The 16,256-nt window shown below is 45.7% G+C and overlaps 1 protein-coding gene across 2 annotated transcripts in view; it reads left to right on the top strand.

Annotated features, from left to right (window-relative positions):
• dapk1 (death-associated protein kinase 1) overlaps positions 1–9,971 on the top strand; it is a 66,200-nt gene extending 56,229 nt beyond the window's left edge. For both annotated transcript variants that reach the window (XM_085367586.1, XM_085367587.1), the window contains 7 exons: positions 1,039–1,255; positions 3,507–3,692; positions 3,783–3,980; positions 4,345–4,483; positions 4,890–5,010; positions 5,123–5,311; positions 5,661–9,971. In XM_085367586.1, coding sequence (XP_085223712.1) covers positions 1,039–1,255; positions 3,507–3,692; positions 3,783–3,980; positions 4,345–4,483; positions 4,890–5,010; positions 5,123–5,311; positions 5,661–6,956 — 2,346 coding nt within the window. In that variant the 3' untranslated portion in view covers positions 6,957–9,971. The remainder of the gene's footprint in view (positions 1–1,038; positions 1,256–3,506; positions 3,693–3,782; positions 3,981–4,344; positions 4,484–4,889; positions 5,011–5,122; positions 5,312–5,660) is intronic.
• The last annotated feature ends 6,285 nt before the right edge of the window (positions 9,972–16,256 follow it).

Here is a 16,256-nt window from a genome sequence, read left to right as displayed (position 1 = left end):
AGATCTACGGCGGCGTGAGCAAGCAGCTGGCTTTTGTTGTAAATGTTTCCTGCGGCTGAGTCACTGTTTCATTTTTACAAAAACATTAAGAGCAGTTTTAAAAACCGTCCTCGTAGCCCGAAGAATCGATGATGTTTGGAAGAAAGCGTCTCCTGTAACGCCGCTCACAGCCACGGCGTTTCAATGCTGTCACATTTAAATGTTTTATAACTGAAGTATTTATAGACACATAAGATATGGAACGTTTTGTTTGAGTCACAGGAACTCTCCTGTTCATCCACCAAAATAAAAGCATTTAAGCTTCCTGCGTTGTTTTTAACCACTCTGTCCAATGAATGGTAGACAGACGCCTGCAGGCGGAGCTCACATCCTCAGTTTATGGTTCACCTGCTCAGCTGTGAGATAGCTAACCTGTGCATGAAACTTTTCTCTGTCACCACCAGGGGGCAGAGTTTCACCTGCAGCTGCGATGTCACCGCAGAGCTAAGTGGTGACATTTAGCTCGATTTAGTGATTTTGATTCTCTCTCCCCAACCAATCACAGCAGATGGCCCCGCCCCTCCCTGAGCCTGGTTCTGTCGGAGGTTTCTTCCTGTTCAAAGGGAGTTTTTCCTTCCCACTGTCGCCAAAGTGCTGCTCATAGGGGGTCATATGATTGTTGGGTTTTCTCTGTATTATTGTAGGGTCGACCTTACAATGTAAAGCACCTTGAGGCGACTCTTGTTGTGATTTGGTGCTGTGTAAATAACACTGAATGAACTGAATTTGTTGGATGGAGCTGACACTGCTGCCTGTGGCGTTGAGCTAAAGTACAGCCCAGCTCTGGTTCCACATCAGCTGATATCTCTTCAACACAATACGCTGATGTGTATTTTTAAATAAGCTTTTCTGCAGTTTGAAGCTGACATAATGTGCAGCAGCACAAAATCTGATTAGTTGAAATGTGTCATGTGATTTTTGGGGCCTTGTGGGAGTCGTGTACAGGTGTCTGTGACCTGAGCTGTCGATGTCTTCTTCTGTGGTGTGTTTTTGGGTCAGGACAACCACAAGCTGAGCTACATCCAGCAGCTGCGGCCCACTCAGACGGTCCAGCCCCGGATCAAACTCAAGCTCTTCGGACACTCGGGAGCCGGGAAGAGCACGCTGCTGGAGTCTCTGAAGTGCGGCATCCTGCGCAGCTTCTTCAGGAGGAGGAGGACGCGCATGACCAACGCGGCCCGGCACCCCAACTCGCCCGTCAACTCCAAACCTCCCGGTAGGTGACAGACAGGTGGAGTCGCGTCGTCACCAGCTCAGCATTAATGCTTTCACTGCCGCAGCGGTTAGCACCGCCCCCTCACAGCAAGAAGATCCTGAGTTTGTGCAGGTACAGACAGGTGTGTGTCACCTGGTGACAGCTCTGAAAGGCTCCACCCCCTCCAATCACCCTTCGGCTACACATGCGAATGTTGGTTGGGATAAGCAAAGAAAGACACACAGAGACTCCTTCGTTTATTTGTGAGGAGTGCAGTTAATCAGAGGAGGCGTCTCCCTGGCACATCTGTCTCAGAAAACTTCAGCGTGAGTCATTTTATTAAATGTCTTGTTTTATCCACGTTGTAGACGCAGCTGTTGTTGCTGCTCTGATGTGAGCATGAACATGAGCCCTCACAGTCTCGTACTGAGATGCAGTTTGAATCTCACAGGGTGAAATTGATAAAAGCTGATCAGTTCTCCTCGTTATGTCCTCTGGAGTAAATGATAGATGAGCACAAATGGAACAACTGTCTGCTGAGGGAAACCGTTCAGGTGCTGCTCTGAGGCTCGGGTATCTTGAGGTCTGTGAGGTGTTCGTGGTTTTCAGGAAAGTGCAGTGGCGACGTGTTCAGTGTCTTGCCTGCCTGCCCTCCTCTCCCCTTTAGCTGCTCTGTTATGCGCTGCTTGCAGCCATTACGTGACGCCCGGGCTGATAACGGTCAGGTGCGTTAGCCGACTCCTCCGTCTGTGAGCCTGCCGGCGTCTCAAAGAGTCAGCGCTGGTCCGTATCGACCGTTTGTTGTTTCTGCAGCGATACGTGACGTGAATCCAGCCAAAGACAAAGAAACACAAGTGTCGATATTTTAGCGTCGCCTCCCGAGACCGCTGAACGCTGCATATTGATTTTGTGGCTTTCAGCCTCGGCGTGCGCTGATATATTCTTTTATTTCCTTATTTGTAGCGAACTTTGAAATGTCGCGGAGCTCCATTAATGAGAGGCCTCGTCGTGAAAGGTGCTCCTCGGTAAAAGGAGCGCTCTTTTTAGGCCTGTTAGCGAGAGAAGATATGAGCAGCTTCGCTTCACTGAACTCTGAACCGCCCGACGTTAAACGGCATGAAAACAGCTTTTTCTCTCCACGTCGAGAAAATGAGCGGAACCTGTTGGCTTTAAGGATTTCACTCATTTTACACCGATCACAAAAACCAGGACGTGAGAACATTTTCCTCACGTTTAGGATGAGAGAAGATGAGATGGGTTCATTGTTTTCTGCAGTTGCCAGTTGGTGGAGGATAAAGTCTTCATCATCGTCGTCTGCAGTGCCGAGCAGACGCTTGCATGTTCAAACTGAAGCCGTGACAGCCGACTGTGAAATGGCGGAGGCAGCTTTTATGTTAGTGCAGAGAGGAAAACGAGACACACACACACACACACACACACACACACACACGGGTTTTTCACAAAATGCACATCTAACAAAGGTTTTGGCCTCTCAACGACTGGAATTAAAAGATTTGCAGCCACTAATACTTTACAATCTCTTTATTGAAGTATAAAATCCCATCAGAAATGAAAACATTCGGATGAAATAAACATCTGTTTTGTGGATGTGTGTCCAGATGTGCCTGAGTTTCTGACTTGTCCTTCGCTGTGCTGTGAACAACCATCGTGCGTCTGGCGTTTTCCCCGATTTATCCGCGCAGACGCTCACTCGTCCGTCTCAAACATCTTCTCTCCTCCAGCTCTTTACACCAGCGATGATGTCACACTGATGTCTGTGATCACCCAAAGACCAGGATGTCATTTTACTGTGATTAAGACCTCAAAAACAAGCTGTAGGTGTGGTCCCGAAAATCCAAACTGTCCCTGCAGAGTGGATTCATTAGCAGTGAAATGGCGCCCCCCTGTGTTTGCAAGCGGCGGTTATTTGGTAAAGATGATGCAGATGTGTTTGCTGCAGCAGAGAGAGACATCTGCACTTAATCTGAAATACTTTGAGCGTTAGTCACAGTCGATCGCGCGCTGAAGTACAGCAGAGATCAGAACAACAACCTCTGAGAGCAGAAACCAGCCGCTGTGTCTTTAAACACCATCACCGCTCAAACTGTGGAGCCAAAAGTCAGGATTTATTCCCTGATCTAACAGCAATATAGTGCTGCAGGTTCTCTGCTTCTCCTGTGTGTCCCTGCTAAATAAAAATCAGTAAAAATTCTGCATTAACTGAAAGTAGTCCCGGTGGTTGTCATGGTTTCTCCTCCATGTCTGTGTTCAGTGTCGGTGAGCATTTCCAACCTGTACCCCGGCTGTGAGAACGTGAGCGTGAGGAGTCGCAGCATGATGTTTGAGCCCAGCCTGACCAAAGGCGTGCTGGAGGTCTTCTCCCCCGTGCACAGCGCTCTGTCTGCGGCTGACGAACAGGCCACCAAGGCCATCGACATCCAGCACGCCAACATCCACGGTGAGAGCCGCGAGGATCCCCGCGGAGGACGTTCACGGTTAAACCTGTGTGTGAAATTCAAGCAAAGCTCACTCGGCTCCCTCTCTGTAGGCGTGGGAGATTTCAGCGTGTGGGAGTTTTCTGGAAACCCGGTCTACTACTGCACCTACGATTATTTTGCGGCCAACGATGTCACAGCGATCCACGTGGTCCTGTTCAGCCTGGAGGAGCCGTACGAGACCCAGCTGGGCCACATCACCTACTGGCTGAACCTGCTGAAGGCCCTCACCCTGCCGCAGGAAAGCATCTGTAAGCAGACCAACCATCTACTGCCTTCGTGCGGTCGGTGGATGGTCGACTTTAATCTTTTTCTTAAAAACATCGATATGTTTGAGGTTAGGAGCAGATCTGCAGACAGGAAGTAGAAGCTGCAACGATAGAGAGTCGGCAGGTTTGAAAGTCTTTGTTTCCTGAGTAATTGGAGAAAAATATGAGTTTTCACTGATACTTCGCCAAGAGTTTGGCCTTTTTGAAGCTTCATTTAAACAGTTTCGTGCGAGGCTGTGGGAACTACATTTGCTGTTGCAGCAGCCAGACAGTTACACAACCTCAACACAACCTGATCATGATAAGCTGTCTACTGTGACGGTTCACAATCTTAACTTTTCTTCAGCTTTCGGTGGTCGGATCCAGCAGCCTCTCGCGGTCGTCCTGGTGGCGACGCACGCCGACCTCGCCGACGTTCCCAGAGCGTTCTCCGGAGAGTTCAGCTACGACAAAGAGAGGGCGCTGCTCAAGGAAGTCAGGAACAGGTGAAGAGCACCTCCTCTCCATACTGCACCGAGCGGTGCCAGCTTAAATCACGTCAGTCACATGATCCGGTCACAGCGAGCGTACGTCTCAGCCTTACTGATCAGACAGCAGATAGCAAATTCAGCAGTTTCACTGCTAACACAGCAGAGCTAATGTTTTGTAAAACCAGATCTAGAGTGAGGAGAGCTTGAGAATCTTTTAATGTTGCTTTGATGTTTATGTTTGAAAAAGTTAAAGTGCCGTCAGTCAGCGGAGATTATGTTGATGAGTAAAAAAGCGAGCGGCTTTTTGTCAAGACAGTCGATGCGACCTCAAAGAATCCCTGCAGAGAATAAATTAGACGTATTAATCACACAGATTTCAGTGATTTGTTACAAAGTTTGGTGTTTTTGGTTTTCGGTCCAGGTTTGGGAACGACCTGCAGATCAGTGACAAACTGTTTGTGATGGACGCTGGAGCCTCAAACTCTAAAGACATGAAGCTGCTGAGGAGTCACCTGCAGGAGCTTCGAGCCAGCGTCGTCTCCGTGAGCTCTGCAGACTCTCACTCCCCGTGTCCTCTTGTTTCTAAATGTCCTCATACCTGAACAAACGTAGCGTGGTCGTTTATTGTCGCCGCTTCCTTCTCCGTCTCTGCAGAGGTGCAGTCCCATGACGCTGCTGTCGGAGCGTCTGCTGGCCGTTCTGCCGACCTGGAGGAAGCTCAGCGGACCCAACCAGCTGATGTCGTGGCAGCAGTTTGTCAGTGACGTGCAGGAGCACATCAACCCGCTGGTGAGCCAGGATCACCTGCGCACGCTGGCCCTGCAGCTCCACAGCATGGGAGAGGTGAGTGTTTGACCAGGAGCAGGCAAAAGGAGTCGGTGTTTTACTCCTGAGTGCCAGCAGGGGGCACTGCAGGCTCCTGAATAAACCAAACCAGATGGTTTTCATCTGTGAGAACAGCAGCAGGAACACTGTGTTCTGTTTGTGTGCCTCTGCTCAGGAAGCTGAATGAGGAACCAAAACTTTATTTATTTATTTATTTGCATGTTTTTCACAGATAAAGCAAAAGTTCCATTTAATGTTGTTCCTTAAATATTTATTAGCTTCTTTCTGTATTCTGTCTTTGTCTCATGACATAAATTTTTCTGATAAACGTCCACGTGCTCACATTTCTCCCTCGTCTCCTCCACAGATCAACATCATGCAGAGTGAGACGGTGCAGGACGTCGTCCTGCTGGAGCCTCGATGGCTCTGCAGCAGCATCCTCGGCAAGCTGCTCTCCGTGGAGACGCCCAAAGCCATCCACCACTACAGGGGGCGCTACAGGCTGGAGGAGGTGCAGGCCCTGGCGCCTGAGAGCGACGTGGACGAGCTGCTGCAGATCCTGGATGCCATGGACGTCTGCGCCCGGGACGTCACCAACCCCACCATGGTGGATGTTCCCGCACTCATCAAGACAAACGGCCTCCACCGGTCCTGGACCGAAGAGGAGGAGGAGGAGTCGCTGCTCTACGGAGGCGTCCGAATCGTCCCGGCCGAGCACCTCACTCCCTTCCCTTGCGGCCTCTTCCACAAGCTGCAGGTGAACCTGTGTCGCTGGAGCCACCAGCAGAAGCCCGAGGAGGACGGCGCCGACGACAACGATGGAGATATTCACCTGTGGACCAACGGCGCCAAAGTGAGCCAGGCAGGAGTGGAGGCCATGATCCTCCTGGTCAACCACGGGCAGGGTGTGGAGATTCAGGTCCGTGGACATGATTCTGAGCGGGCCAAGTGCTACACCCTGCTGGACACCCTCTGCAGTATAACAGAGAACCTGCTGGCCTCCACGCTGCCCGGACAGCTCACCGCCAAATACTACCTGAGCCCTCAGCAGCTGCGGGAACACCACGCCCCCATCATGGTCTACCAACCCAAAGACTTCTTCCGGGCTCAAGTCCAGCGAGAGACCTCGCTCACCAACACCATGGGCGGCTATCGGGAGAGCTTCAGCAGCATCCTGGCGTTCGGCTGCGCTGAAATTTACCAGCGGGGGATTCTGGGAACGGACGTCCACATATCGGACGTGCCGCTGCTGGCTCGCCGGAAGCTGTGCCGCATGCTGGACCCTCCAGACGCCATGGGGAAAGACTGGTGCCTGCTGGCCATGAACCTGGGCCTCACTGAATTGGTGGCCAAATACAGCAACGGGACTCCAAACGGCACCTCTGAGCTGGACTTGGACTCGGACTCCCAGCAGGCCGCGCTGCAGCCCAGCCCGACGGCGGCTCTGCTGCAGGAGTGGAGCGGGCGAGCGGGCAGCAGGGTCGGCGTACTGATGGCGAAGCTGAGGGAGCTCGGCCGGCGCGACGCCGCGGACTTCCTGCTCAAAGCGTCGCCCGTGTTTAAGGTTAACACGGAGGCGCTGGGAGGAGCCGCCAACGGCTACCCGCCAACCTGCAACGGCGGCACATCGTACAACTCCATCAGCTCCGTCATTTCCCGCTGAGGGCTCGCTGTCCCCGCCAGACGTCAGGAGGTCGCTCTGACACGACGGACTCGTGCAATCTTTCCGGTCCAGCTGCTCACACTTTAATCGCTCCGTTTTGTTGCCGTGCAAACCAGATGTTGTGTTTGTGCTCTCCACACCTGTACAGCCGAGCTTTCCTCCCACTACGAATGTCGTGAAAGAACCGAACGCTCCGAGCTCCAAAGAGGAATTCTGTGTTTTTCTTCTCTTTCTATCTTGTTGTTTGCTGCTTCCTAACGTCCCTCCTGCTGTCACGCACACTCCAGTCTCACTCCAAGGAACAGCGCCATTTTCTAATCTCCACGTGTGGTCAGAAACATGGCAGCTGCACGTGTGGCTCGAACCCGAGGGCTGAGTGTGTGTCGTGTTGCTCGCTCCATCCATCGCTTACATCTAATATCAGCTCCCTCCTCGCGTCTGGTTTACTGATGTGAAATTTGGTCGTTCAGCTTAGCGTTTAATACATTTACAGCATTTCTTTCAGAGTGCCTTGGTGGCCTTCTACCTCCCTGAAGAGCACAGCCAGTCTCATTGGTACAAAGCAGAAGTCTTTTCCAGATGTTTGGAGAACTGTGCCTTGTTGATATAAAAGTAAAATGAGTTTCTAACACGTCTATTTATCTGGCGGCTGTCACTAACACGAAGAAGACCATGTTGTATAAAAATAAAGGAGACCTGGTCTCGTGCTGTTTCACTTTTCACAAAAGCAAACGCACACAGATGTGTGGAGACGACACGTGTCAGCAGTGGGTGGAACCATTTCCTTCATGTTTGATTGGTGTGTTTGTTGATGTTCCTGCTAATCCTCAGTTCAGATTTCTGTATTCTTCCATCCAACAGCTGAAACCTTTACAGGTCCCAGAACTTCCCGTGAAGGTCTTTGAATAAACTCTGTCTTATTACAGTTTTGGTCTCCAGTTGGACTTTAAAGTCTGCTGGACTCAGACAGTCTAAGTCAAACCTCACCTTCACCATCACAGCTGCTGTTTTCAGATCGCTGTTCAGACCTCTGGCACGTGTGCAGCTGTGATTTCCCCGGAGCTTCAGAATTGTGCTCAAGTTAAGCATCGACTTGTATCAGATAAACAGATTTCTGAGTGCACATCATATCAAACCATGTCAATGTAAATGTCATTTGCATATTCAAGAGAACTTTTTTTTGCCAATCCAGAGCAGCTTACTTGGTAACAGCAGTCTGGTGTATTAGAGCAGCTTTGCATGATCCACAGTGCAAACTAATGCGCATTTATCTGTTGCTGGGCCTTAGTGCAGCCGCTCGGCCTGAAACAAGCTGGTTTTGCCCCTTTCTCTTTAAGCTAGCCTTCCTCGGATTGGCTGCCCCTCTCTAAAAGTAGGTCAGAATAGCAGGTGGGCGGGGCTTCAGTGCCTAAGATATTAGGTATATCCCGTCTCTGTGGTGTTAGAAACAGAACGTTCTGCTTTGTACTCGCATTTTAATATCTGCGATTCCTTTTCTTCCTTTTCCTGAAAACTCCAGGGAAACTTTGGGACCTGTAAACATCAGTGTTTCTGTAAACATCATCTTTCATTCACACAAAGGGAAGCGTAGCCATTTTTACAGGAAAAGGAGGGTTTTCTAAAGGACTGTGTCGTATTGGGTGATGTTGACCTTTCTAAAGTGTAACAAGCTGCAAAGCAAATGTTTAACCCATCACAGGGTGGGCTGAGGACGCCCTCACGCTGAGTACTTTGAATAGAAAGTTTCACTAAAACGCTAAATTCTAATCAGAAAGGTGATTTTTTTTTTATAATTGGGTTGGTTTCTGTACTTTTGTACTTCTCTTAAACGAGCAGCCGGTTACAGTAGACGCTGACGCCGCGCCTCTTCGATGCCTCCTCATCAGGTTTTTAAAGCGTTATCGCCGGCGCAGGGGCATCATTAATCAAGCTGCCGTCCGCGGTCAGAGTTTTGCACAGTGGCATCCACGCCACCTCTGTCAAGCTAAATTTGAGCTTCGTTGTCGGCGGGCCGCGCGTGGCTTCATGCCTTCTTTCAGTTTGTCTTTGTGAAGCATGAAGCCGCAGCCCGGCCGCGGTCAGCACAAGCACAGGGAAGCGGCGGCGTGATGTTAGTATTGTTAGCTGAAAAAGGCCAAAGGCTGCTGATGACAGAAATGTCAGAGAAAAGCATTTTCACTTTGTGCGAGCTGGTGTTTTGTAACGTTTGTGCCCCTCACTCTGAACCTGAAGAAGAAGAAAACAGCTTGTTTTTCAGCGCACGTGTGCGTCGGACGGTTTCACTCCTGAAGTTACATTTGACGGATGTAAAGGACTTTTTCAGGACGCGCTGTGTAAAGACGAGCTCCGTGCCAGAGTGCAGTATTTGCTGTCAGCTTCTTTCCTCCAGTGTTACCATCTGTTCACAGATTTAAACTTTCTTCTCGCCAATCAACACAGCAAACTGTTAGCTGTGATGTAAATACTCAAAGCTTTTTGTTAAGCTGTTTGTTTTTTGCTGAGGCAAAAATGAATGTACTGCACATCTTTCCTAAACATATAGTGACAATAAAAATGAATCAAAGACGCCAACATGTGCGCAGGAACACGAGGAAAGGAAATGTCCCAAACTGATCTGAAACGCGATTTGAGTTTTCTGTTTTTTATTGAAGCTGTTGTCGGAGTTGTGTATAATCATTGCCAATGTTGTGTGCCTAAAACACACTCGTTCATTCCTCTTTCTGCCTTGTACAGTACACGAGCTGAGAGGTGGCGTTTGGAAAGGGAAGAGACTCTTCTGTGTTTCAGAGGATCGTTTTGTAAAAACTGAGAATCACTATGATGAGTTTGTCTTCTCCCTGGAAGCTTCTGCTGAGGTTGAGATGTTTCTGTCGACGAGGAGGGACCGACTCGGTTTTACTGTCGGGTGACTTTTCCTCCTTGGAGAATAATCGCCGCATTGCACAAATCTTTCTGTTGCTATTTATGTTACATCCTTAGCATGTCCTGGAATGCCATGTTCTTAGTACTGCTGACACTTTATAGTGTAATACATTTTATAATAAATTCTTTACCTAATGCCAGTGTGGTTGCATCATTTAAGTGTTCGTAGTAGACTGTACAGGTGCAGCGTGCCAGCACAGGTGGGCTGATTAATGCTAGTTCAGTGACTCTAATGTGCAGTTCGGTTGCTCATATTAGCAGGAGCCTGTCTGTCTGTGTGTGCACACGTATCAATCAAAGGACTGACACACCTGACTTTACTTTAAAGATGAGCTCCAAAAACATCTTTGCAGTTTGCACTGACCGAACACTTTTCAGGCACAACGTTCAAAGAAAGTTTACACACTGCAGTCTGTAAGAAGCTTTAGTAAGATCCAATTTTACATTATTCTGTTTTTTTCTAAGTAAGCAAACCTACATACTGTATTTTTTTGGACCATAAGGCGCTAAGCGAAACAAAACAGATAAGTCAACTGAACTGAACTCGTTCTTGCTTCCTCCACATCCGTACCATCGATTCATTAATGCTGAATTCTCTGGCAGCTGCTCTATTCCCATGTTGTTGCAGTGACTAACCTCGTATTGTGGATGGATTATCTCAGTTGTTCTCCTGACTGAAGTTTGGTCCGTTTACAGCATCCTGCCTTGCGACTGTATTTGTCTCTAACCATCGGGAACCCTCACGTTAACTTTTATCGAGTGGAAAAGTGTTAGCGTTCATCCTCCAGCTTCACTGTTTATGCTAACATAGCTGTGTAGCTAGCCACCATGTAGCACATCATTATATAGCAGCTAGCCAAACTTCAGTAACCCTACAATCGTCATTGCTGTTTATAGCAGAGCTGTACGTTTGAATTCTTTCAGAAGTCTCTCAGTCAGAACATGCTATATCATGTTTAGGTGGAAGCTAGCGAGCTAACTTCCTGCTAACTTCTAACTCCGTTAAATGTAATAAATCCTGTTTTCATGGATGCCTGGATGTTAAACTTAATTGTTACACCTGGTAAAGCAGCAACGCTGATCATTTTATTGAAGATGAAAGAATTTAGATAGTTTTTAACTCTCAGTGATGTCGCAGTGTTCGTTTGACTTTGCGATATGAAGTAACGGAGTTTTAGACCCAGATTACTCCACGAGGCTCCTGACTACAGCAGCCGTAATGCTCCAAGCCATCAAGCGGCGCGGCTTCTGAGCTTACCAAAGTCATACTAAAGCATTTTTTGACTGATTTATATATATGTACCACATAAAATCAGTTCAAAGTAAATAAGCACAACAAGAATTCATACATAATGCACACCGGATTATAAGGCACACTGTTAATTTTTGAGAAAAATTCAAGGATTTTAAGTGCGCCTTATAGTGTGGAAAATACAATATATGTTTGTATATCCTGGTAAAAAGTCTCCAAGATCCATCACGGTCTTCATATACATATACTGGTGCCTGCTGGCCATATACTTATATGCAAAAAGGGTCTTTGTATATATTTTTGTAGTTTAATTGTTTTACTTATGTCATCTGCTTCTGGTTCTAATGATATTGCCTAAATGTAGCATGTATACTGTAAAAAATACTCGTCCTAGCACAGAACCCTGTGGAACTCCATGACAACCTTTTACATATGAAGAAGACTCCCTGTTTACATGAACACAATGTAATGTGTAAGATACGATTCAAACCACTGCAGTGCCCTGTTTATCTAGCAGGATAAACACAAAGGTGAGTCCATCACCAGAGGCCATAAGAAGATGGTTTGTAACTTAGCGCTACACTGCGATGCACTCTAAATCCTCAATGAAAATCTTCAAATAAACCGTGCTTCTACATGTGCTCAGCTACTGTTGAGGTTAAAAATCGTCCCATAATTAGGTAAGACGGCTGCTACATAGTCTTTTAATAATAAAGATAAAATGATGTATGTAAATTTTAGGATTAATTAATAGCGAAACAACTTTGAGCAGTCTTTAAGGAATGGGGCTTTAGAAAAGTGAAAGATTATAAATATCAGCAGTTATTAAAGCTCCTGTAGGATGTGGATGGTTGTGAATAATTTTTTTCTCTAATTAAAAATGTTTTTATTTCTAAAGAAACGAGTGAAGTCATTGCAAGTTGAAGGAATTCTTCTGACTCTTTGTGGCTGAAGAGAAACCTGCGGTTGTTCCTGTTTTTGTTGATCAGGGTTACAGTGAGTGAACGCTAAGATGTCCTAGTTTTACAGAGTGCTTCTGCTTTACAGAAAAAGACACGGGCAAAAACCGAGAAAATGTTGATGACTGCAGCAGGATTACTTGACAAACTTAATGTAGATCACATCGTGGTGGTGATCATGTAGCTCCAGAAAGTTCATCCTGTATCACTCTGAGTGGGAGAAACGTTTTGTCACTCAGTAGAGACTTTTTCAGTCTCACGGCTCGCCCATATGGAAAAGATATTTATAAATCTTATAATGTTTGTATCTGTCTTGTGTGAAACTTGTATGAAAAGCACACAAGAGTGAAAACAGATATAAGATCCCTTGAAAAATTATATAAATGAATCTTGTATGTTTTGGATACTTACTAAAACAATATATGAAAGTAATGACAAACTGGCCACTTTCATGAGTAAATCATTTTGTACTATTTCTTTTCCATATGGGCGCTGTTAGTCACTGGTGATAGTTTTGGTCATTAAGCAAACATACAGGGAAACCTGCAGTCAGTCATCTGATCGAATGATGAAATATTTCTGCACTGAAACAATATGTCCAGACGAACTGAATCAACCTTCTGGGATTAATGTGGATCAGAAAGATTTGGATATTGCTGTGAAATAAGGGCTGCAGACAGAGGCCTGCTCTTCTCCAAATTCCACACCGAGTTGTTTCCACTCCTCTGGATTCATTGTGGAGCTTCAGCAGCAGGGACGTCACATTAGTTCACCCACAGAGACTCTCACGATTGGAAACTGTCCCAACTTTCTGTGTTGTTAAGAAATATTTGTTGTAGAGAAGAAGTCGAGCTGTTGAACGTGTTTCTGAACCTGTCACCTGATTCTGAGCAACAGCAGGATTGTTTGATTTGATTTGGGAAAGTGTGCCGAGGGTTCTGTTTACAGGGTCTGTGCTGGTTGGTACAGGCAGCACCTGCAAAATGCTTCTTTGGCACATTTAATATCAATACTCTGATTCTTATTCATCTGGCTTCTGGTAACATATTAGGCAAATGCTCAAAGAATACATTAACACATATACAAAGTTAATTCAGTGAACATCAACACTGCCTGTTGTTACTCTAACTGCACTTCATGTACAGTTAGGCCCACACGTTTTTGGACTCTAGTTTTACTTTGTACAACAGCACACTGGGTTTGAAATCAAACAAAGATATTTTAACTTTAATTCAAAGGTTTTTTACAAAACGTTGCATTAAAAAAAGGAGAAATTAGGGTCATTTTAAAACATAATCTCACATTTTCAAGGCCTAAAAAGTGGTTGAACGACTGGTGAACAGTTCTTTGACACAATGAGCAGATAAAAGATCTTCAGCTGATTCCAGGTTTTAATCTCGTATTTGGTTTCTTTTCAAAAAGAGGTCCAAACAGACGTTGATGCAACTGAGTGAGACTGAAAATCCAAACTAAACCTGTGAGAGGGACGGAGAAACCTTTAGGAACGACCAAATCAACAATCTGAGTCTTTAAAACGATACATGAGTCGGATCATCAACAGCAAAAACCTGACAGAGCACAGAAGACGACAGAATTATTTCTGTGGTTAACAGAAAACAACTTCAGAACATCTAAATCACTGTTGAGGAGGCAGGTGGTGTAAGAAGACGCTTCCTGAGTGAAAATACGGAGCGTTTACGACAAACATCTGATTACACTCAAAAACACAAACATCCATAAGGGCCGCGAGGGTCACGAGGAAAAAGCAGATTCATTGAATCCATGACCTGATTACAGCTTTATCTGTCAAACATGGTGCAGGAATGTTATGATATGGCCATGCGTGGCTGCCGAAGGTCACAGGTCACCGGTGTTTATCGATGACGTGTTGATAGAGGGGTACAGGGCTACGTCTCTGCTCAGCTTCAGCCAAGTGTTGCAAAACTGATTTGCTGTGAAGAACTCGAATCAATAATGACCCAAAGCGCACTGCAAACAGCAAACCAACAGCTTCTCCAGGTAAACAGATGGGACAGTGCAATGGCCAAGTCAGTCACATGACAAAGAAACCATCCAAACGTGTTTGTAAAACTGAGTCACAACTGAAAGTCTGCACTCTGATCACTTCTTCAGGCCCAGAAACCTCTGCGCCTCTCTGCATCTGCTGTGTTTCCACTTCCTCCGGTCTTGCCCGTCTCCATGATTTGTCTTTTGTCTTTTTGTCCTGTAGCGTCTTTTCTCATGTGTTGCTTTGTGTCTGACGTCCTTCATAAAAAGAGAAAAGGAGCTGCTGTGCTGTGGAGTCTGACTGTACAAGTCAGCTAAACATGGTCACTGTTGTTTACCTCCACGCAGTCAGGACCAGATGAAAACCAGCGTGACATGTGACTGTGCTGAAACGTGTCGGTCATCCGAGGATGTGATGTAAAGACTTCATGTATAGACAAACTGGTTTCATTCCTGTCAGCAAAGCCAAAGGGAAGTTTGTTGGAAACAAGAGAAGCATCAGCTGACTCCATACGCTCCATTACATACATGCAGTGCACTTCCTTAATCCACTAAATATTCACCGACTGTTCTGGTCAAAATCAGACGATAAATCTCGTTTTAAGGGGTTTTCAAAACAGAAGATAAAGACATGATGACCACATAACATGGATGTAGAGGCCTAATCTGTGCCTTCTGCTTACAGACGTGCTCAATCAACACAGCGACGCATCGCTAACTAAGAACCTCTGACCGTCTTTCATGTTTGCATGAACAAAAAGCTCAAATCAAGATTATCATCAGGAAGTAAATCTGAAAGAAAACACTGGAAACAAACTACAAAAATGCAAAACGTCAGTGACTCTGATGATCCCAATCCAGAAACATGAAGGTGGTCCAAACGGGCCTGTGTGACACACCGATGCATCGCTAATTCTTTCACAGACCGAGTAAATAAAGCCCAAATGAACAAATCTGGGAACAGTTAGCTTCTTCAAGATTTTTGCTTCACGTGAACAAATTAAAACATTTTAAGATGAGCAGTGAAAATAAAGTCTGTGTGAACTGTTTAACAGAAACCTGTTTTTGTGATGTGGAAGAAACTACGTTAAAAATCATCATAATTCTGTAACACGTTCTTATTGGCACAAATATGAAACAATGTAAACACAAAGAACAAAACCAAACAAAAAAGAAAATATTTTTAAGAAATATTAATTATGACTGAAATGAAAAAGTGAAGCAACATAAACACGAATAATTAAATAAATAAAAATACATTTTTGTTATGAAAGCAAACATTTACGACTCTTTGCAAACACTCATGTGACCTCTGCTCTTCGTGGCTGATTGTAACGTGCACGCTTCACGTAACGCCGTGGACACACTTTCATCTGACTGCTGCTTTTTCACGTTAATGAGTTGCTCTTTTTTTTTTTACTTTATCAAATTTAATCACCAGTTTTGTTATTTTATTTTTATTTTATTATTTTGCATTATTTTATTTTAATAAATGAGAGCAAATGAATTTCTCTCATTCTAATAGTTTCAAAGTTTGGAATATTTAAATTTGCCTGATTTTTATTTCACATTTCTACATTCGGCTCTTTGCTGCTTTGACTTCACTCTTGTGTGCTGAAATATTTCTGTGAGTACTTCAGTGTTTCTGTGAGTAATGAGGCTGTTTGCACCTCCAGCGATTCCTGGACGACTGCAGACGTTTGAATGACTGTGAACAGAAACAATCACTGACAATCATCAGTGTCACTGAGTGATGGGCCTGTTGTGTTGATCACTGGCCGTGTGTTAACCTTTGTTTCGAGGTCGGCAGACGCGCGCAGCAGCTGATAACCCGGCGGAGTGTTTGAGCTGATTAAACATCCTAATCAGAGGAATGTGTCGCCTCGATGACAGAAACATTTACAGTTCACAAAGTTCACCCGTACGTCTTCATCCGCAGCATTAAAATATTACACAATGATAAAACCATCATGAGCCAGTAATAAAATGATTCTGCATAATGAGTTTTTTTAGTTTTAGGAACTAAACATAGTTTCATTTTTGCACATTACAAAAACACTGAGAGGCTCTCGTGCTCAGAGCGGCACATCCAAACTCCATGCTGTTTTAATTCTGATCTTATTTCTCATTGGTCCTCGCTGCCTTAATCTTTCTCACGTT

The sequence above is a fragment of the Diplotaxodon limnothrissa genome, linkage group LG12 (genome assembly GCF_057381915.1).
Source record: "Diplotaxodon limnothrissa isolate DT_005_m linkage group LG12, D_limnothrissa_male_GT1.1, whole genome shotgun sequence".
Lineage (NCBI taxonomy): Eukaryota > Metazoa > Chordata > Actinopteri > Cichliformes > Cichlidae > Diplotaxodon > Diplotaxodon limnothrissa.
Note: the sequence above shows the minus strand (reverse complement) of the source record. Positions and strands in the feature narration are given on the sequence as shown.